At 41.3% G+C, this 23,487-nt stretch overlaps 1 protein-coding gene and 1 long non-coding RNA gene across 2 annotated transcripts; both read right to left on the minus strand.

Annotated features, from left to right (window-relative positions):
- Positions 1–433: 433 nt before the first annotated feature.
- LOC105479877 (lysosomal protein transmembrane 4 alpha) lies at positions 434–19,238 on the minus strand. Its single transcript, XM_011738204.2, has 7 exons — positions 18,645–19,238; positions 8,648–8,768; positions 5,311–5,387; positions 5,088–5,210; positions 2,766–2,861; positions 2,115–2,213; positions 434–1,063 (listed from the first exon to the last, which is right to left on the minus strand). Exons 1-7 carry the CDS (start codon positions 18,753–18,755, stop codon positions 989–991), a joined length of 702 nt encoding a protein of 233 aa, XP_011736506.1. The 5' UTR covers positions 18,756–19,238; the 3' UTR covers positions 434–988.
- LOC139357781 (uncharacterized) lies at positions 9,287–18,629 on the minus strand. Its single transcript, XR_011611534.1, has 2 exons — positions 17,401–18,629; positions 9,287–15,519 (listed from the first exon to the last, which is right to left on the minus strand). It is a non-coding gene; the product is annotated as an uncharacterized lncRNA (long non-coding RNA).
- Positions 19,239–23,487: the final 4,249 nt, after the last annotated feature.

Below are 23,487 nucleotides of genomic sequence, written 5' to 3' on the forward strand. Positions count from 1 at the left end.
TGTGTATCATTGTACAGTTGTCCCTTGGTATCTATGGGGGATTGGTTCCAGGTTCTCCCCCCAGATAGCCAATTCCACAGTTGCTCAAGTCCCTTATAATAAAATGGTATAGTATTTGCATATGACTCATGCGTATCCTCCCATATTTCTAAAATGATCTCTAAATTACTTATAATATTTAATACCATGTAATTAGAGAACAATGACAAGAATAAAAAGTCTGTACAGGTTCAGTACAGACCCAACTATCCATTTTTTCCCCCAAATATTTTCAATCCAGTCAATTGACTTCATGGATACAGAACCCATGAATACGAACGGCCAACTGTATTCTCAAAGTTAACAAAAAACCCTGGCACTCTGAATACACTGTAATGGAAAATGTCAAGGGTTTATCTAAAAAAAAGTTAACAGATTAAAAAAATGACAACCCTAAGTATTTAAAGAGATTTATTAAATCATCTTATCACAAAGATGGAAACATACAAATTAGAAACATGCAACCATCATCTTCCACAGTCAAGTCAAAATGTCAAATATTTTCTTGTTTCGGCAGATGAAAAATTCAGATCTTATACCCAACTACTTATTCACCCTGAATATTTAAGTCAGTCTTCCTGAAAATACCCAGGGTAGCAAATAACAAAATGCAAACTATTATATAAAGAAAGTGCAGTTAAAAAGGAAACTATGTGGCAAGTACCCCCTCTTTCCCTTCCCACCCCCAATTAAAGGCAAACAATGGCACTTTGCTCTTGCTTAACCTAGATTGTCTTCAAAAACTATTAAAATGTAAAAGACTTAACAAAAAAACAAAAAGACGTTTAATACATGTCGAAAAAGCTCCTTAGTGTTTGAAAATAAATGCTTAAACAAAAGACAACATATTTTATATCAAACAAGTTTGAAGAGCCCTGAATTACAGCATTCTGTAAAATAAACAAGACAAAAAGCTGGTATAGGATTTATTGTCAAAGGCAGAATTTCTTCAGGCAGGTAAGTAAGGAGGTGGTGGCTCTTTTTCAGGCATTTTCACGGCCATTTCATAGGTTGGCAAAACGTACTAAAGAGAGGAAAAAAAATGGTATCAGATTTAATTCTCCTTTAAAATTCTTTCTAAGATAATTCAGCTTGCAGACTTTATGCCCTAATTAGGGTTACACAAAACCATAAAGAGCTGAAAAAACTGTTAGCTAAAATGTTCCCGAGTAGATGCGTGAATAAGCTGGAATTTTAACAAGATTACGAGCGAAGGGGAGGTTGGGGAGAGGGAGGTGGGGAGAGGGAGGTGAGGAGAGAGAATTCTGCTTCTGGACAAGGATTCCTAGACAGGCAGGCAGTGGGTGTCACTGCTCTGCCTTCGTTCTAGTGTGACTGATAAAGTGCCAGTGCCAATTACAGTTTAGGTGTTGAGGAGTTGGGTTAAACCATGCAATAGGAAACCTCCAATAAGATGCTAGCTCCTGGATCCTGACTTTCATCACAATCAGCTTGTAGTCAGAAGATCATGAACTCATATCATGTCTTTGAGGGTAACAGGCACAACTAGGCAGTGGAGGAGTGGCATTCCAATCTAAGTGACTCCAAGTGTGACAGCCTGGCCCTAGATGGGCCACATATATTTTATATGCTGAAAACCTGGGAAGGTAGTACAGCAGCCATTAGAGGGCTGTGAAAGGTAGGCTTCCCCAAAAGACCCATGAAACCACTGTATTCATCTCCCCAGACAGGTCAGCTCCCCCTTTGGATCATATGGATATTTTTTGAAAACAACACAAGTTTCAGTCAACGGGACTCCCCATCCTTAGAAGCCCCAGGCTACATGGGCCTAACACAGTTGTTTCCTGCCTTGTCTCCCCCACAAACACAACACTCATGAGGACCTCTAATGAATAAACCTAACAGCCAAACTGGATGAGACAAGCGACCCATGTACTCAGGATTCCAAGTGGAAAATGTTGAATCCTGTGGATTTTAAGCTGTTCATAAAAGTACCCAGGGTTCATGCCCAAACCACAGGTTACAGCATGAAAGAGAAAGTCAAGCTCCAGGTTCTTCTCTTGGAACAGTCAATAGTGACTGGCGACCTTTTACTCTATCCAACAGTAGCTAACCTGAGGAGGTGCTTCAAAGGCAGGATACACAGCAATCTCTGGCACATTTCGGTTGTTGATGTATTTATAGCAGTTCCAAACACAGTTGATTAGATAAGCCTGGAAGAATAAAAACAAAGTTGACATCTGCTAGAAACTCAACAAACTACCTGCTCCAAAATGCCGGTGACTTAGAATGCTTTCCCCACACGTCCTCAGTGTATAAGGGAACTGACCTCTGTGTAGACCCAGCATAGGCCAGGCCCTTTCCCTACTTGCTCTCATTTAAATGTCACAAGTTTCATCGCCAACATTTCAGAGAGAAACCAGAGATGGAGTTTCAGTGCAGGTCAGCCAACCCACTGTGCTGCAGAAGAAATTCTGGGTTTCTGAACCTTGGGAATTTTAAAAGATTTTCAATACAAATCGTGAACCCCTTTCAAAAACATAAACAGTAGGTCCTTTCACTTAGAGAAGGATCCTGACAGTTACAACCACTCCTTGGAAACAAGACAGAAAACATTCCCTAGAAGCTATCTGCTAGTGTGCCAGAATAAACACTGTCCCCACAAATCCTCCATCTCCTGTGACTTGAAAGGTGATAGGTGGCAAAAAGGTTTAGATTCACGGTGTCAGTCTCAGTCACCCCTAAAGATTGAGTCAGCAACGTACCTTAAAAATGATGAATAAGGCAAAGAACACCAGAACAATGAACAGGAGGCAGCTGGAGTCCAAGGCCAGGAGGTCATCTTTGTAGGGAAAATCAGGCTATTAAAAAAACACACACACATTTACAAGTCAGCCATTGCATTAGCATTGCTGATAACCTGAAGAGCATCTGAAGAATACAAAGGCACCAAAGTCAAAAGTGATATTTTAACAAAAATGTATAAGCAGAATTTAATCCAAAGTGCTCTTAAGCCTTACACCATTAATGCATGCTAACAATCACTTACAGTACATTTGTTTGATAACCCACAATACTCCGAAAAGTCTAAATTTAGATCATTTTCTGTTTACTTTTCACTATTTTCCATCTTTCTGACCTTTGGAAAAACACTATCACCTATATGGCACTGGAGATCTGTCCCTGTGTCACTTGCATCATTAACTCAGGAGATGCTCAGGTCTACGTAAGTTCTACAGATAAACTACGTCATTTTAACGCTATAAGGGGAAAATTATTTTTCTAAATGTCAATCATTTGTCTCAACTCTCATCAGACAGGGGCAAAAAATACATCCACTGGTTACAATGCCAGGCAAGACATAAGTTTTACTCTTGTTCTACTGAAAAGCACCAGCTATATTCACTTAAATACTTATTCAGCCCTGACTGTGTACAAGGCAATGAGCTAAGTTCAGGGAGAAAGGCATTATAAAAGAATTATTTCAGATTTAAAAGCTAGCCAACAGAGGAAATACCTTCCAGTCTGAGGCACTAAGTGAACAAAACAGAGGAGAGAAAACACCAGGGTCTGTAAAAGGAATAATAAATTTTTATGTTCTTTTCTATAAAGCTAATTTAATTTTTTAAAGTTATGCTTGTTTTTAATGGAAATGTCAACACGAAGGCCTAAATAATTACATTTAAAAAGCAACATAAACAGAAATCCCAGAGGACTGAAAAAAATAGAAAAAAAATTAAAAAGAACCCACCACTCCCCAAACCACAGCCAGGTTGTCTCCTTGGGGGAAAAAGCTGTTTTTTTTTGATCTTCATCTACAAACAAAAAGAAAAACACAGAAGGTGGCAGCTCATGAGAGAATGCTATGCTAAGGGTTTTATTCAGAAGGCAGGGAAGCACCACTTGAAATTTCTCCACCAGAGATAACATGAGCAGAGAGCCACACAGAAGCCGCTGACTGTGGCTGACCAGGCCAACAGGCCCTGCCCCCGGCCACTCTCTCCAGCCTTCCCACCCTTCCTCTGTGTGCCAGCCACCATGGCCAGCTTCTAGTGCCCTCACTATGCTGCTTCTTGCCTCAATGTCTCTTTTATCTGGAACATTGTCTTCTATACTTTCTCTATCTTAATTCCCATTCAAACTCCTGAGTACAATTCAAATCTCACTTCCCAACCCAGGTTTAGTACCCATGTGATATCCACTCCCATAGTAACCTACAATGGTATATCAGTAACTGTCAACTTCCTGATTCCTTTACCAGGAAATAAGCTCCACTGATGCATCACTATGACCTAGCAGAGCACCTTGCACGTAAGAGGAACCAGCTAATGTTTTCTGAATAAATGAATGATGAATTTGGTGGTGTGGAAAATGGGCTAGGCAGGAAATCTGATAGTGGGAAGAAAAGTTCTGAAAGCACTTTGGAAATGAACTGAGGATTACCCTGCCAATTTTCATCTACCTGGATCCCGTATCTCCTTCTGACCACCTCCATGAAGCCCTCCTTGTCCACTCAGTCCAGAGTTTTCTCTGCCCCCTCCATGTGACATTAATCAAAGTTCCTTATTTGCTGCTGCTGTGACAGCTCACGTTTGTTATCACAGGTAACATCTTCATGTATCTGGACTCCCCAAATATTACGGTTTGCTCACTAAAGATGAGGCAGTTATCTTTATATCCACACCATTCACCAACAGTGCCTAGCAAAGGGCTAAAAACATAATAGGCACTGGAATACTTGCTACAGATGTCTGTAAAGACAAAAAGCTAGTCACTTCAAGAGTGCCATACAGAGTCAAATTATTGTACCTTTGGACATTCAAAAACAAAAGCTGAACTACTAGTTCCACAATATCCATTTCTAGGAATTCTTAATACTGAATTATCCAAATGTATGGTAAGAAATTACTCCATTTTCATCTTGCTAGTTTTGTCACAGTAGCTAAGAGAGCAGAAATAACTATTTTAAGACACTTTTAAAAGCAAGTGGAGTAGTTAAAAATAATATCAAAAGGCTGATTCAGAATTTAAATGTAAACATTTTACTCAAAATGAAAAAAATAAGTTTAATGAGCATACACACTTACTAATTGATCCAGATATTCTTTGATTCTTGGCAAATAGGTGAGAGAACTAATAGCAACCAGGCAACTGAGGACAAAGTCAAAAAGCCGGTAACAGAAGAATGGAATCAGCCAACCCACTTGATACTGGAGAAAAAAATAACAACCACAACATTGTATCACATATAGGAAATTACTAAGCTCCCCTAAGATCAAACTCTGAAAGCTGAAAATACAGTATACTTACAGAAATTGCTCCATAAACCAGCATTGAACTGATTATAAACATAAGAACAGAGACGGCAAAAAGAACACAGGCATTATCTAAGAAAACAAAAACAAAAATCTAATTAAGCTACTTACACAACAAAAAGAACAAAACTTCACTTAAAGCTAGCTTTAAAATATTAAATTTAAATATTTTCAAAACTGGCTATAAAAAGATCTAAGGCCAAGAGGGTAAAAGAAAAAAAATCAAAGACTCAGCATGAAGTAATGAACCTTGAGACACTCACACAAAGCACTTATTTGTTAAATCGCTACAACAACTCACTGACATGGGTTTAGGATGGCACATGAACCACATTCTCTGCTAGAGAAACAAGTCCCTGTGCCCTCATGGGCCCAGGAGTCTGAAGATGTGCAAACATCATTATAATCCAATGTGTCAAGTGCTAAAACAGAGGCAGAAACAATATGCCTCGCCTGAAGCATCAGGAAAAAATACGAAGAAATGACACAAGATGGGTCTTATGAGGTGAGTAGGGTTTAGCTGGAAGGAATGGCTGGCAATTTCTTAAAAGACAGATGTATTAAACTCAGAATGCTACCTACATTACCTCTTGCCCTAGATAAATATTACCTGAAATTCAAAGTTCTCCATTAATCTCGCTTCCCCACCCAACCTCCCAAACACTAAAATTCATTGCTTCCTGCACCCTGGTAACTATGTTACACACACTACTTTCTTCTTTGTTCCAACTCTCCATTAATCCATACTCACTAATTTTTTCACAAAACAGCTAAGTAATCTCAAGCAATTCTAAACTGTGCCTGACTGACTTACTGAGTTTCTCAGCACAAATCTGTAGTTCATTCTGTGACTCTGGACAGTTTTTTTGTTTTGTTTTGTTTTGTTTTTTTTGAGACAGAGTCTCACTCTGTCGTCCAGGCTGGAGTGCAGTGGTGCGATCTTGGCTCACTGCAACCTCTGCCTCTCAGGTTCATGCAATTCTCTTGCCTCAGCCTCCCGAGTAGCTGGAGTTACAGGCAAGCACCACCACATTCAGCTAACTTTTGCATTTCTAGTAGAGACGAGGTTTCACCATGTTGGCCAGGCTGGTATAAACTCCTGACCTCAGGTGATCCGTCTGGGCAGAGATTAAGAAACTGGGGGGGATGGGCATGGCAACCCACACCTGTAATCTCAGTACTCTGGGAGGCTAAAGTGGGAAAATCACTTGAGGCCAGGAATTCAAGACCAGCCTGGGCAATATAATATAGCAAGACCCTATATGTACAAAAGATGTTTTAAAAATTAAAAAAAAAAAAAAAATACTGAGGGCACTAATAATGATGAATGACTAGAACAACTGCTGAATATTCCCTATTGGGTAAATGTATATATAACCTTTTTTCTTTTTTTCCTTTGAGACAGTCTCACTCTGTCACCCAGGCTGGAGTGCAGTGGCACAATCTCGGCTCACTGCAACCTCTACCCCTGGGGTTCAAGCTATTCTCTTGCCTCAGCCTCCAGAGTAGCTGGGATTGCAGGCCTGCGCCACACGCCCAGCTAATTTTTATATTTTTAATAGAGATGGGGTTTCACCATGTTAGCCAGGCTGGTCTCACACTCCTGACCTCAAGTGATTCACCTACCTCGGCCTCCCAAAGTGATGGGATTACAGGCATGAGCCATATGCCCAGCATTTATATATAATCTTATCACTGGGCAATCATCAGTATTTGGCACTAAACTAGGAATAGTCCTCTTTACTTTTTTCTTAGAAGATACAGGATAAATGTTAAGAATTTAAAGGACTTCCCTGCTACGACATGCAAACTTTCACTCAGAAGAATTCAGGTAAAAACAAAATATGAAATTAAACAGGTCTTATCAAATTTGAAAGCAAAATTTGTAATTCAAATAATCGGCTTTCAAGAGTCTGCTATGGGCTGGGCACAGTGGCTCATGCCTATAATCTCAGCACTTTGGGAGGCTGAGGTGGGAGGGTCACTTGAAGCCGGGAGTTCAACACCAGCCCGGTAAAAGACAGGGAGAACCCATCTCCACAAAAATTTAGCTACTCAGGCAGTGAGGTGGTAGGATCACTTGAGCTCAGGAATTCTGGGTTACAGTGAGCTATTACTGCATCACTGCACTCCAGTTGGGGCAACAAAGTAAGAACTTTTCTCTAAAAAATTTTTTTAAACAAATAAGTAATATGTGATTTTTAAAATGAAGGGCACTGGCCAGGCACAGTGGCTTACGCCTGTAATCCCAGCACTCTGGGAGGCTGAGGCGGGTGGATCACCTGAGGCTGGGAGTTCTAGACCAACCTGACCAACATGGAGAAACTACTAAAAATACAAAAAATTAGCTGGGTGTGGTGACACGTGCCTGTAATCCCAGCTACTCGGGAGGCTGAGGCAGGAGAATCGCTTGAACCCGGGAGGCAGAGGTTGCAGTGAGCCAAGATCGCACCACTGCACTCCAGCCTGAGCAACAAGAGCAAAACTCTGTCTCAAAAAAAAGAAGGGCATTTATCCCATTCATGAGGGTAGAGCCCTCATGGCCTAATCACCACCCAAGGGTCCTACCTCTTAGTATCATCACCTCGGAAGTTAAGCTCCAACATATGAATTTTGGAGGGACACATATATTCTAATCATAGAGTTTTCTTCTCCTTTCTATTAGTAGCTACATTTTAAAAAAGTCTTATGAAGCCTGCATATTTTGATTTCAAGGTACATTTTACACATTTCTCAAAAACCTAATAGTCCATTACAGCTTCTGGCTAGAAATGCTCTATTGTAATCCTCACTGAGCATCTCTGAAAAACCCATCAAAATACTTTCTTGTCAGCAAGAATGACTTAAATATAATTTAACTTGTTACCCTTATTATATAACCATTTTAACTTTCTGAAATGTAACTTAAGCATAATCTCATCAATCTTCTAAATAACTAGTGTGTGTGTGGAGAGAGAGACATGTGCCAAATAACATTTTGGTCCACAATGGACTGTATGATGATGGTTCCATAACACTGTAATAGTGTATTTACAGTATTACTATGTTTTTCTATCTTTAGATACACATTTATTTGCCACTGTATGACAACTGCCTACAGTATTCAGTACAGTAACCTGCTGCACAGGTTTTAGCCTAGGAGCTTCTACCACATAGCCTAGGTGTACAGTAGGCTATGCTATCTAGGTTTGTGTAAGTACACCCTATGACGTTCACACAACAATATCACCCAGTGACATTTCTCGGAATGTGTCCCCATCATTAAACAACACATGACTGTATATAAAAATTAGCAGGGGAGTTTTGTTTTTTTTTTTCAATTAAACACATACCAGCCATTCTCTCAGATGAATAGTAATTACCGATGACTTCATACTGAATGTTGACAGCTGGCATGGAGTTTGGATGAGTCACTTCCACAGTCAGCAAAATTGCCATCAATAGGTTTACTACCTGGAAAAGGTAACATTCTATCAGTTACATTAATTACCATTATGACACAAACTTAGCACAATCTCAGCACAATCTCTCATATTTAAGATTGTCTTACTTGAAGTAACACAGATATGAAACAGTGGGAGACTAGCTGTGAGATAAAACAATACACAATTACCACTATGAGACTAACTTAAAAATAAATATTTTATAAAGTATAAATAATATTAACCATTTCAGAGATAAGATGTATAACCAATACACTAGAATAAAATTACACAAAAATTAAAACTAAAGAATCATTACAAATGGTTCATGTTCAAAGCTACCTATTTATTCATATACCAATCTCAGAATTTCTGGGTTTGAAGAAGTTACTATTCATCTGTTATATTTATTCATCAGATGCCCAAAACTCCTACACAGCATCTCTCATCTGGTGACAGACAACTCACTATTTCTTCTTGAGCTAGACTCAAATGCTTAAGAGACTTACCAACATTCTGAAAGTCACTTAACTCATCTACTGGTCTTAATTCTTTTTTTTTTTTTTTTTTTTTTGGTGATATGGAGTCTCACTCTGTTGTCCAGGCTGGAGTGCAGTGGTACAATCTCAGCTCACCGAAGCCTTCCCTTCCTAGGCTCATGTGATCCTCCCACCTCAGCCACCCAGTAGCTGGGATTACAGGTGCCCACTACCATACCCAGGTGATTTTTGTATTTTTAGTAGAGACAGGGTTTCACTACGTTGGCCAGGCTGGTCTCTAATTTCTGACCTCAAGTGATACGCCCAGCCCCAGCCTCCCAAAGTGCTGGTATTACAGGCATGCGCCACCACACCCGGCCTTAAATCTACTTTTTGAGATAACGTGCTCTCCCTTCTAAATAAGTGCTCCAATACCTGAAAACAGCCTCCAAATACTGTGTTTTCTAGAACAGACATTCAGATCTTTAAGCCATTCCTCTGACTAGCATGTTTCCTAGCTACCTATTTCCCTTTTGTCTTCCTCTTTACATATGCTCCAGTTTGATGGACAGATATTAAAATGAGGTAAGGTCAGCCTGGTCAGAACACAAAGAGATCTCAGTTCTCATACGCTGGCTAACAAATTTCAATTAATGCAACCTGAAGTTGTACTGAGGTTTTTTGTTTTTGCTAGAAACAAGGTCTCACCATATTGCCTAGGCTAGTCTTGAACTCTTGGCCTCAAGTGATCCTCCTGCTTTAGCCTCCCAACATGCTAGGATTACAGGCATGAGCCACCACACCCAGCCTGCACTGGCTTTATAAATTTTCTGAATATCACATGAATATCACTCCCTAAAACACCAAGTTCTTTTTCACACGATTGTGCTAAGCTACCACCTGTACCTGTACAGTTGGATTCAGAGGCTCAAGCATAGGCCTTAATATACCTGTAATTGAGTTTCATCTTACTACATTCTTGCCTATGAAGATTTTCTGGATGTAGATTCTGACACACTAGATTTACTGCCTGTCTCGACTTCCTGAATTTAGGATCAGCATGTAATCAGTATCTCTAAGTCACTAACAAAAGACAACAGGGCTGAGGACAAAGCTGCTAGAGGCTGCCCCTTCCCATTAACCAGCAACTTCTGAATAAAATTGTTTAGCTATTCAGAGGAACATCCTGCTGAAATTCCATCATATCTGATGAATCTTCCTAGTCTCCCAGGGCTGTAAATCCATTTCAAAAGGAAATGAGTTGTGCCTATAGTTGTTGGCCAATCTCTGCAGTATCCCAGGAGGCTTCACTGCATTTAAGTACTCGGAAAGAGTACTGTTAATGACTCAAGATAGAAATCTCATGTAGGATTGGAGTTAGGTTCCTTACCTAACATAGTGAAGTTCACAGAATTTGCCCTCCTTCCCTTTGTGAAAATGTGAACATCTGGAATTTTCAAGGGCTATTAAGTTCCTATCAGTAGTATTTTATATTTATTTATTCGTTTTTGAGATGGAGTCTCACTGTCGCCCAGGCTGGAGCGCAGTGGCGTGATCTCGGTTCACTGCAGCCTCTACCTCCTGGGTTCAAGTGATTCTCCTACCTCAGCCTCCCAAGTAGCTGGGACTTTTTTTTTTTTTTTTGAGACTGAGCCTCACTCTGTCACCCAGGCTGGAGTGCAGTGGTGCAATCTCAGCTCACTGCAGCTTCCATCTCTTGGGTTCAAGCGATTCTCACACCTCAGCCTCCCGAGTAGCTGGGACTACAGGCACGCGCCATCAAGCCTGGCTAATTTTTGTATTTTTAGTAGAGGTGGGGTTTCACCATGTTGGCCAGGCTAGTCTCAAACTCCTGACCTCAAGTGATCCACCAGCCTCGGCCTCCCAAAGTGCTGGGATTACAGTGTGAGCCACTGTGTTGGCCAGCTATCAATAGTATTTTAAACAAACTATTATATACTTCTCTCCTATTTCACCTTGAATGATAAATACACAGGAAATGCATTTTCCTTTTATCAGCTGAAGTCATTTCACTAACATCCGCTAGATAAGCAGATCAAGTTTTATCTTTAGGGTAGGTGATCTAAACAATGCCACAATATCAAATTTGGAATCAACCAATATTTATTGAGAATATACTCTATGACATGTGTATTTACGTATATTACTTCACTTATTCCTCACAACAACCCATGAAGTAAGTATTACTAAAGCCCATGTGTAGATGGGGAAACTAAGATTCAGTAAAGCTATATAACTTGTGTTAAGCTTGCTGAGCTGACAGATGGGAGAATCAGGATACAAGTCTGTTTTTTAAGACATCTCCTTCTCAGCACTACATGATTATTAATAACCATTCCCCAGTAACTCCTGTTTTAAGGTGTTTCCCAAAGAAACCATTATCTAAAGCTATACAATGTTTAGACTTTACTCTCTCTGTTCAGCAGCATGCCTCTTTCCTTGCATTGTTCAGAGGCAAGGCAGGTTATCTTTCAGTTCTTCCAGGAACAATCACTTTTGCAAGCTGGCTCTCCCCACCTGAAGGCTGATTTTTTTTGTTGCCCACATTTGCTGCAATGGGTTTTGGCCAGTGTGTGTGGTATATGAGTATGAGCTAATACAACTAGGTGAATTAATTACTGAACAATCAGATATATCTACTAAAACGCTGTACGTTCTGTGTACGGAAATCAGTTTGAAATCAATTAGGCAAACTCTTCTTTGCTAAACACAGTATAGTCACAGTGAAAAAGCTCGCTGCAGTACAGAAATTCCTTTGTCAAGAAAAGCATGCAAACTCAATTACTAAATGAAGGGAATGACATGTCAAAAAATATTTAGGAGTTCTATTTTCCCTTCTTAAATATTTTTATCACATGAAGGATTTCTAAAAATCTCACACCTATAGTCCCAGCTACTTGGGAGGCTGAGGTGGGAAGGATCGCCTGAGCTCTGGAAACCAGCCTGGGCAACAATAGCAAGACTGTCTCTTAAAAAACAAAAAAACTCTTCTCTTTTCTTCTCTTCCATGGATAAGTCACACACTCATCCACTATTATCTTCTTTTAGTACTAGAGACACTTCAAGTTTCATTTCACTGTGGGTCATACGACTGAATATTAAAAAAAAAAAATCACAGGGCTAATCAAAAGGACCAAGAAATGGTGAAATAAATTTCAGAGCTACTTCAAAAAGTCTTTTTCAAACTTCTTTGAGTTAGTTACATTCCATTAGATCACGTCATTTCATTAGAACCCCAACTTAAATCTTAAAGTATTACACTGGAAAACCCATCCTTGTGACTTTAAAAAAAATTTTTTTGTAGAGACGGAGTCTCACTATGTTGTCCAGTCTGGTCTCGAACTCCTGGCCCCAAGTGATCCTATTGCACTGGCCTCCCAAAGTGCTAGGATGACAGGCATGAGCCACTGCTCCTGGCATCCTTTGATCTTAAAGATATTCACCAATGAACCTTGTGCTCCTATATAAGCCCTGGTAACTTACCTCTGATTAAAGTTGATATTTCTAAATTACATGTTTAGCTTTTTAAAAAATACATAAAATTAACTGTAGTCTTACAATATAAAATTTCTCTGAAAATATCCAACTATGTACTAACTATTACAAAAATTTATTCCTGATTCATTTCCTTTCACTGTATTCAGAAAAGAAAGTTAATAAAAATGTAATTTAAAAAGAATGATTAAGCTGGGGACAGTGGTGTGTGCCTGCAGTCCCAGCTGGTCAGGTGCCTGAGGTGGGAGGATGGCTTGAGCCCAGTTCAAGATTGCAGTGTGCTATAACCGTGCCACTGCACACCAGCACAGGCAACATAGCAAAACCCCCTTAAAAAATAAAAAATAAAAAAAAAGAGAGAGAGATTAAATTATTAACTTCTAAACCTGGCAATATGGAGAGGTATAGAATACAGCAATATTTTAGCAGCATGGGCTGTGGATTCACCACTTAATGTGTTAACAGTACTGTAAATTTAACCAGTTAAACCAGGTGGTATGCATTTTTTTGAAAGCTTCCTGTACATCTTACATAAGTGTGTAAAACAAGAAATCTGTTAGATTTGACTTGTTAACAAAATAACTGTATCAGATCCATGGAAGCACAGGGTCTAGAGAGAGGAATTCTTTGTTTTCTTCTTTCACTGCCACACCTATTCCAGAAGATTCTTTGGAGACTTTAAAAAAAATCATTTTTCAGTTTTCCCACAGTAATTTGCCCAGAGTCAGTATCTACTGAGATAATAATTACAACAGTGCGTCTGGTTTAAGAAGGCATCCAGATAAGGGCTTCCCATGCAGAGAAAGCACCCACAGGAGGGTCAATCTACAGAACTAAGCAAAGTCTGTTATCTGATAAAGATCAAAAGTGACTATCTTTAAAACCTTTTTTAGCCATAAAAAAGGATAAGTTCATGTCCTTCGCAGGGACATGGATGAAGCTGGAAACCATCATTCTCAGCAAACTATCACAAGGACAGAAAACCAAACACCGCATGTTCTCACTCATAGGTGGGAACTGAAAAATGAGAACACTTGGATACAGGGTGGGGAACATCACACACCCACACGGGTGCCTGTACAGGGTGGGGGGGGGGAGGGATAGCATTAGCAGAAATAACTAATGTAAATGACGAGTTGATGGGTGCAGCAAACCAACATGGTACATGTATACCTATGTAACAAACCTGCACGTTGTGCACATGTACCCTAGAACTTAAAAGTATAATTTTAAAAAAAAAAAGTTTTTTGCTGTTTACTGTTACATGCAGGTACAACTGAGTATTCATAATATTTTTTGGAGGAGACAGTTCATTCAACAAATGTGTAATGAACACCTCAAATGTTTTAATTAATAAGTTAGCCACCACACACATTTTATTTTGAGACAGGGTCTCATTCTGTCACCCAGGATGGAGAGCAGTTAGTTTGATCTAGGATCACTGCAAACTCTGCCTCTCCGGCTCAAGTGATCCTCCCACTTCAGCCTCCCCAGTAGCTGGGACTACTATGTGTGTATCTATACATACACATACACACATACATATATACACATACACACACATATATATTTTGTATTATATATAATATATATATTATATATATTTTTGTTTTGTTTGGTAGAGAGGGGGTTTCATCATGTTGCTCACGCTGGTCTCGAACTCCTGGGCAATTCACCTGCCTCGGCCTCCCAAAATGCTGGCATTACAGGCGTGAGCCACTGCCCTTATAAAGTAAGACATCACCCTCTTCCCTCCAGGAGAACATCTTGCTGTAGAGAGAAAAATAAGAGAAAAGGACAATCCTACCAATGTGTACTGAGTACTATTTAATAAGTACATACAAGAAGTATCTAGAAACTTTTGCAGGTGCACCGTGGGAAAAACAGATCCCTCTGGCTAGGAAGTAAAGAAAGCTTGGCTGGGCACGGTAGCTCATGCCTGTAATCCCAGCACTTTGGGAGGCCGAAGCAGGTGGATCACGAGGTCAGGAGATCGAGGCCATCCTGGACAATATGGCGAAACTCGGTCTATACTAAAATACTAAAAATTAGTCAGGCATGGTGGTGGGTGCCTGTAGTCCCAGCTATTTGGGAGGCTGGGGCAGGGGAATCGCTTGAACCCGGGAGGCGGAGGTTGCAGTGAGCCGAGATTGCACCACTGCACTCTAGCTTGGCAACAGAGCAAGACTCCATCTCAAAAAAAAAAAAAAAAAAAGCTTTACCATGAAAACATGTGAGCTAACCATTAAATTATCTGGACTTGGCAAAATGTTGTTAATGGTTGAAGTTGGGTGATGAATAAATGGGAGGTTTTCGTACTATTTCACTACTTTTGCATGTATGAAAATTTCCTTAACAAAATTTTTAGAAAGTGACTTGGGAGGACAGCAACATTTCAGGGAGAAGGAATAGCATACGCAAAGGTGGAGGCACAAAACTTCCTTTTTTTAAAGAAGGAAACTAACTGAAATATAAACAAGCTATGCTTACTTGAGGTCAGAGGTGAGGGCTGGAAAGGAATAGAACTTAAGGAAATCTGTTTTTACTTCTCTCCCAAACACAGAACTTCAAACTGCTTATGGTTGAGACATTCATGAAAAATTAGCCATATATTAAGTCTAAGAGATAAAATTATTACAAATGCTCAAAATGTAGTCTTGTAGTACACACCATTAACCACAAAGTGTATCTACTACAGCACACTTTCAAGTCCATTTTCAATTATTCAATAAACATTTGAGCTTATACCTCATAAGAAACTTGTTTAAAATCAACTGGCTTCAAATTCTTCAATAAATGATAGAGAAAACAATTTCAGGAATGCCAGAATTTAAACATGAGCTTATTCTGAAATTTCCTGTTACTTCACCAGGTACACTTCTTTTCTATCTAAAATGCCAAAGGCTAACACTTCAGGGCTGGTACCTCCCTCCTTCTGGCTTTCTCTGTGTCCCACAGCCCTATTTTCCATACAATGAATACTTTAGTATATAGTGTTACAATACTTTAACACTAGACCAGTAGAAGCCGTGGCTAGAAAGCAATGAGACTGTTATCAGATACAGTCACTCAGAGCGAGGGAGAGGGGCACCCCCAAGTTCCAAATGACACAGGGGGAATCAGCATCTCAGAAGTCCAGCCCAGGTAATGTAAAAAGAAACATGAATATTCTCCCATGCAGACTGCGAATTATTGCCTCACCAGGAATCAAGGAAGAGAGTACCTCGACAAGGTAGGTAGGGAGAGAAGTGACATTTAATACTCAGTCATCCCCATATTGTTTCTCTTAGTAAAGTAGCTTCTGAGAACAAAATGCACTACTTGGACAGGCCCTCTTTGCTTCGAAGTATTATACTACATTTTGGCCTAAGTGATCTTGTATCATAAGTGTTACATGTCTCCCCAAGTTGGCAGAGACTCTACATTGCTATGGTATTGAAGCTACACTTTTGAAAGTCATCAACAAAACTATAATAAACAAAACTAATGGCCTTTGTCCAGTACTTATTCTGATTAGAATCTGATATTACTGATCATGTTGCCCTTTTCCTCATCACTGTACCATACGTTTTTCATATCTGTGCTTCAAGTTTTTTGTGATACCATAAACATCTTAAGGGCAGATGCTGTGTTAGACAAGAAACATTTGAGAGTCTAGCGCTTGGCAGGTAATAGGAAAACAAAAGGCAAATGACACTGGCCCCTGTCATTTATTCCTTTTATATGTCCACCAAAGCCTTTTACACTGCAGGTGTCAGTAAATCTCTTAACCAATTTAAGACAGGTTAAATGATTTAAGTAGTTTACAATAAAATATTTTACACTAATCTGAGAAGTCTATGCAAAGAACAGCTATGGCATCTTTTTAAAATTGTGAAACTAAAGCATGGTCTTCAGAGATATGTGAACCCTTCTCATAACAAGGGCTTACAGTAGAGAACAGATGTAAACTCCTCACTCCCTACTTTGAAAGAATAAACGCCCCTACTGAAGTTTTTCTCTCTGCATTTTGAGTTTCCTGTTTGTAGTTCCCACTTTATCCTGCTATTCTATTCATTTTCCAGCTGAACCCACAGCATCAAAACATCTGCCTGAGAAAAAACTGAAAAGAAATACAGCCAATTACATTCGGATGGTTGAAATAGAAATGGTGGTATTCTCTTCTTGAGGAGTTAGGAATCCTTTTTTCTGTGAGTGGAAGGAAGGATCTGACAAGAAACAGGAAGACTAAGACTGCAGGCGAGAGAGCCAGGCCGATGGATTCTCTTAGTTAAATAGGAAAGAAAGTCATCTTCTGGGGGCGAGGAAGACGGAATTGAGTAAGAGGCTTGAGGATCCTCAAGGTATGAATTATTCATTTAGGGAAATAGAAGGCAGAGCTAAGGACAAACAAAAGAAATTAGACCCAGCCCCTCAGCAAAATGGAGACGATATAAAAGGAAGTTGGAAACATAATGCAGCTGATGGTCATTAACTATATTCAGTGAAAGTTGTTTAGTATCGTTTAGTATTCCAAATCAGTTAAAATACAGAACGAAAGAGTCTCTGAGAGAAAATGTGATATAGTTCTATCAATAAAGCGGTATTTCTGAATATAAAAGTATAGGAAACATGAACATAAACTCAGCACAAGCAAACCTACACATTCGTGTTGTTTTTTAAACGTACATCAGAAACAAGACGGTAAAAAACAACAGGGCAGGTAGGAGTCAAGTGGAGTCAGGTGGTCCTCCGGAGGTGGGCCATGAAACAGTATCTGCCTCATTTAAGATGATTCTCATCTGGCGTTTTTCCAAATGCTTACTAATGATTTCAAGACAATGAGTGGGGAGAAGCAGCAAGTACAGAGAAAACAGATTGTGTCTGGGATAACTCTTCTCCTCTTTTACAGTTAAGTATCAAAAACTGCACAGTATCACCAACGTCACCCACACAACCACATTCACAAAGTCATTAAAGAAAGTGGCCAAGTCGACCATGTAGGAAGTTTGTCACAGTCTCGGACAAGTCATAATAACCTAAAACTACCTAAACTGAATCCCATATTTGGAAGTCACGGAGAGGTTAGGTTTAACGTGCATGGATACTATAAATGCTGAATTAAAAAAGAAAAATCACAAACGTATTACTAGTGAATCACCAGGCAACAACAGTGTCAACTTGGTTAGGGCAAAATCACACGTATCTTGGAACCCAGGAAATATCAGCGTAGGTGGCCAAGATGGAGAGGGCTCTCAATAAAGGTCTGTAAAAACAGCGGATCGGCTACGAAAAGCATCTACTGCGCAGGGAGGAGGCTGCACCAGGACAAAAGCTGGTCAGGCGTCAACTCAGGCATAAGCTATCGCCCCCAAGCGATTCTGGAGACGCAAGAGAGGCGCTGAAACAAAACAAAGTCCAAAAAACACGGACAACGGGGTTACCGCTGGATCTTTCGCTTTCCCAACGGGAAGACCAATGTCGAAACTAGGCTGCATTTATCAAGGTCCGCTCCTAATTATTTCATTAGGGGAAAAAATTCCAGGGAGCACTGGATAGGAGCAAAGGAGGGGCTGCCTTTCAGATCGCAGAAATACAACAAGAGCCAAAACAGAGGAATTCCCACCAAATCCTAGCACCCTCGTCCCTTCGCCTGCAACGCCTCTGCTCTCTCAAGCCCGCTTTTCTCCTCAGATTCTTGCCAAAGAACAATCTCCCCATGCTTACCACCGCCCCCCGCCCCCCACTCCGATTCCTGCACAAGGTTAATTTCCCAAAGTCCCTGGATTTCATGCTGAGTTGGCGCGCCCTAAAAAGCTGCGTCCCTCCAAGTCCCCGCCCCACCCAACACCCCGTTTCCAGTCCCACCCCCTCCGCACCAGGCCCCGCTCCCCAGGCCCCCCAGACATGCGCGCCACGCCCGCCCGCCTTACCATGTACCAGGTCCCCAGGATGATTGTCCCAGTGCGGACATGGCAACAGCCGCAGCACCGGGTGCTGTAGAACCGGTCACTGCGGCTCCGTTTAAAAGTCATGGACACCATCGTAACAGGCGGACCTCTTTCTTGGCCGGGCCCCTGACAAACGTTCTCCACCCGCAGGCAAACTCAAACGGCTCTTTCACGGCCTCCAAAACCCAACGACGCGTCTTCAGCCCAGCCCCCGGCTCAGGCCCCTGCCAGTTTTTTCGCGCCTGCGCACTGAGCGCAGCGACTTCGGCTTACCCACCCCTCTTCCTCCACACAGGCCAATGGGGAGCGGAAGGCTGGATGGGCCGGACTTCTGATTGGAAAAACTTAGAGATTGACAAGACCTCACGCCCAATTAGAAGTGCAACTCGCCTCAGCGAGTCTCCGCCTGTTACGTGAGGGCAAGGGCTGGCTCTTGGGCCTAGGATAGATGCGGATAGGTATAGCCTCGTAGTTCACTATCCCCGAGATGAGACCCGCAAGAAAAGAGGCATTTAATGGGAAAAGGGAGACACGAGACAGCGCGGATGGCAAAAAGCGGGCACAAGGGGCTTTTCTGAGCAATGTGTGCCACGTACTGCTTGGGAAGCGTCACAGGCTGATAACGTGACCTTTGCGCGCAGCTCGATTATTGCGCGGGCTGGGGGCGGGGCCTGCGAAGAAGGGACCGGGCCAAGCCCAGCCTGGAGAGGTCCTCGGTCCTGTGGCGGAAATGGGAGGCTGCTTGGAGGAGTGGAGGGACTGGATTAACACCCTCCCTTCCCTCCGAAGCCTCCTTGGTGGGGGCGAAGAAAGACCATCCAACCCTGCCAAAGGCAAAAAGATTAAGGATACATGAAAACAATGTGGAAGAACTGCTTAGCTGCCGGATTTTTAGAGATGAGTGATTTTTTTGTAGGGAAAAATTATGAAACACGTTGAAATGGACAAAAAATTACTGAATGTCTTCAATGAAAAAACAGCCATAGTTTGGCACACTGAACCGAGCATTCTGTTACTAGGGGGGCTGTCCGCCTTTCTTTGAGGTGCTTTGCAGAACTCTGTAAGACCCCCTCCACTGGACTTGATGTTGTATCTTACCCCTCCTTGGGAAAAGCCATTTTGCATCGATTTGTAAATTCATTCCCCAGTTCTGATGCAACAATATAGTTGGGTGCTTTGAATTCTGCTTAGAGCTGGTTCTAACGGCTTACTGGTCCCCTGGTTAATGAGTAAATAAATTTTTTACACGTGTTCGTTTTGCATTTGTTTAAGACCTGTGACTTTACCTTTAAAAAATGTATTTATCATTTAATGCTTTGGTAAACACACTTCTTTTCAGAGAATAGAAAGGGCTTCCCTTCTGCCAGGGCATATTCTTAGCCAGAGACCACAGTGAATTCAGAGTAAAGGTTATTTCTTTGGCATGACTTCTTTGAACACTGCCTGAAATTATGTATGTATTTGTTGATTATCTCCCCAATAAAATACAAATTTTAGGAGGGCAGAGACTATTCGTTCACCACGGAAGGAGTTGTCCATGGAGCTTACTGTCAAACCATCTGGGAAGCAGTAGTTAATCCAGCCCACGCTAAAGGATGAGGTGTGGCTGGCTATTTAACTCAATGAATTATGACATTTCTCTACTTACATAGGGAGTAGATTATCTTAACCCTGCCTCACAATTACATATCCCTTATTTTGTTCTAGGCACAGATCCAGTCACTTTATTTTGAATCATTTCATCCCTACAACTCACTCAGATAGGTACTTTTATGTTATTTAATTCTACAGAGAAGTTAAATTACATATCCGAGATTGCAAGGCCAGTGTCAGAACTGAGATTAAAACCTGTTGTGCCAATAGTTTCCAAACTTTGCTGCACATTGGCATCACTTGAGAATCTTTACCAACCACTGATGCCTGCTTACTATTCCAGACCTTCTGATTTAACTGGTATGGGTGAGGCCTGGGCATTGAAAAGTTTGAAAGCTCTCCAGGTGATCCTAATGTGCAAAATACAATACAATAAAAAAGAATACAAAGATAAGATCGGGGAGCCGGGCACGGTGGCTCATGCCTGTAATCCCAGCACTTTGGGAGGCTGACGCAGGCAGATCACTTGAGGTCAGGAGTTCGAGACCAGACTGACCAACATGGAGAAACTCCGTCTCTACTAAAAATACAAAAAATTAGCTGGGCGTGGTGGCACATGCCTATAATCCCAACTACTTGGGAGGCTGAGGCAGGAGAATCGCTGGAACCTGGGAGGTGGAGGTTGCGGTGAGCCGAGATCTCACCATTTCACTCCAGCCTGGGCTACAAGAGCAAAACTGCATCTCAAAAAAAAAAAAAAAAAAAAAAAAAAAGATCGGGGGAAATTATCTGATTTCTCTAAAAGCTGAAATCAATTCAAAATCAGGCCTACCTAACATGGCATCAGATCAGCTCGTAAGGACTTCTCTCCCTGTACTGGGACTACCCCAGGCAAGGAACCAGGGAGGTGTAAATCATTAGAGACCTGCAACATAAACGCATCTGATAGCAATAATGTAAGTATACCCTGAGAATGACCCTGTATGGTAGATGCACCTGAATGTGTGCTCTGAGCTAGGGAATCTGGGAGTGGCCAACCCAGAGATTTGTTCTGTTTCTATGATAAACATCTTAAACCCCCACCCCCACCCACTGGCCCATCCCTTGGAACATGGCCCATACAGGGTATTAGGGTCCTGAGTTTTGGGTTAAGTGCAGGTTGCCAGGTAGAGGTCACTAGTGGGAGGCTGTTCAGTGAAAATGCTGTATACATTGCATGATGTTTACAGGCAGTTGCGGTTTTCCTGCCCTTGGACCATGCAGTTGTGTTGTCCAGCCCACTGCCAGGGGACAGTAGAAAGGGAGATGTGTTGTTCACTCCACTGCCACTGGACCACTTCTATACATAGCTGGTTCTTCTGTCCAACCCGCTGCCATGGACTCTTCCCCCTCTGTCACTACTGGACTGTAAGCTCCTAATACAAACCCATGTCTCATTTACTGGCTCTCCAGTCTCTTCTTGGCCTCTTGATCCTGGTACCTTCTCTACTGAGGTTAGCAGGAGTTTGGCACAACAATAGCATACATAACTGGATTACAGGAGTGAAATACGGTTATGGAGTTTTGTCTAGATAATTTTTATCTAATATATATAGACCAACTTCTCTGAGAAAATCTTAAGGTACTATTGGCAAAACAACCCATCTTTTGGGGATGGGGAAAGGAAAGTTAACATTTTTAGGAGAAAATAGCTTAGGAAAACTCACAATGAAAGAAATTAGAGTGAGGTTGAAGCTCTTTAGCTAACATAGTGTAACCTATTTTTCTCTTTTATATGTGTTATTCTATTCACATTAGTTTATTTTTATTGAGGATCTATTATATTCCATGTGATGAGGATACGAGACTGAACAAGACAATATATACCTACTGTGTAGCCACAAAAATCTAAAGTAAAAAAGGTATTTAAAAAAAAAAAAAAAAAAAGGCCGGGCGCGGTGGTTCAAACCTGTAATCCCAGCACTTTGGGAGGCCGAGATGGGCGGATCATGAGGTCAGGAGATCAAGACCATCCTGGCTAACACGGTGAAACCCCGTCTCTACTAAAAAATACAAAAAAACTAGCCAGGCGAGGTGGCGGGCACCTGTAGTCCCACCTACTCGGGAGGCTGAGGCAGGAGAATGGCGTAAACCCGGGAGGCGGAGCTTGCAGTGAGCCAAGATCCAGCCACTGCACTCCAGCCTGGGTGACAGAGCGAGACTCTGTCTCAAAAAAAAAAAAAAAAACCAACACAGCAGATATCGCGCCTTTCCATGGAGTGTTTGTAGTCTACAAGGGAAAAACTCAATGAGCATTTTCAGTCTGCATCCCATATCTTAAAGCATTTTTATGTTGACTCTTCCTTAGAGCTAGAAGTTATTTCTTGGCTTCTGATTAACCACCCACTATTTTTTCCTGTGTACTTCTCAGGCAGCTCCTTCTTATTCTTCTTTGTAGTTCCCCCTTCTACTGTCCTTCCCCCTAAATATTGGTGTTCTTGAGGGCTGTGTGTCAGTCTCCTTTCTTTTCTCATTTTAACTTTTCCCAGTTGTCACTTATTTACAAGATGATTCCCCATGTATTCGTCCATTTTCACACTGCCATAAAGAACTACCTGAGACTGGGTAATTTATAAAGAAAAGAGCTTTAATTGATTCACAGTCCATCTTTCTAGAAATAGTTTAGCTTCCTGGCCAGGTACAGTGGCTCACACCTGTAATCCCAGCATTTTGGGAGGCCAAGGCAGGCAGATCACTTGAGCTCAGGAGTTCGAGACCAGCCTAGGCAACATGGCAAAACCCCATCTATACAAAAAATACAAAAGTTAGCTGGGCAAGGTGACGCATGTCTTTGGTCCCAGCTGCTCGGGAGGCTTGAGGCACAAGAATCGCTTGAACCCAGGAGGCAGAGGCGAGCCAACATCGCACCACTACACTCTAGTCTAGGCAACAGAGTGAGACTCTGTCTCAAAAACAAAAACAAAACCAAAAAAAGGTCCCTAATTGTGTAAGTTTCTAGCCCCACAAGAGCCGATTCACTCCATGACCCATCTAAGAGGAAAGACGTAAAGATAACGGCATTGGTAGTTTGCCAACCATTCAAATGAATTAAAGTAAAGCTCAGAGTTTACAAATCTCACCAATGTGGTCAGAGTTTACAGCCAATCTTTCAATTCCCCACTCCTAATGGAGAACAGATAATGTAGGGATACCAGACTCTAAGTAAATCCCCCAGCATGGAAGACAGAGGCCA

Source organism: Macaca nemestrina, chromosome 13 (genome assembly GCF_043159975.1).
Source record: "Macaca nemestrina isolate mMacNem1 chromosome 13, mMacNem.hap1, whole genome shotgun sequence".
Lineage (NCBI taxonomy): Eukaryota > Metazoa > Chordata > Mammalia > Primates > Cercopithecidae > Macaca > Macaca nemestrina.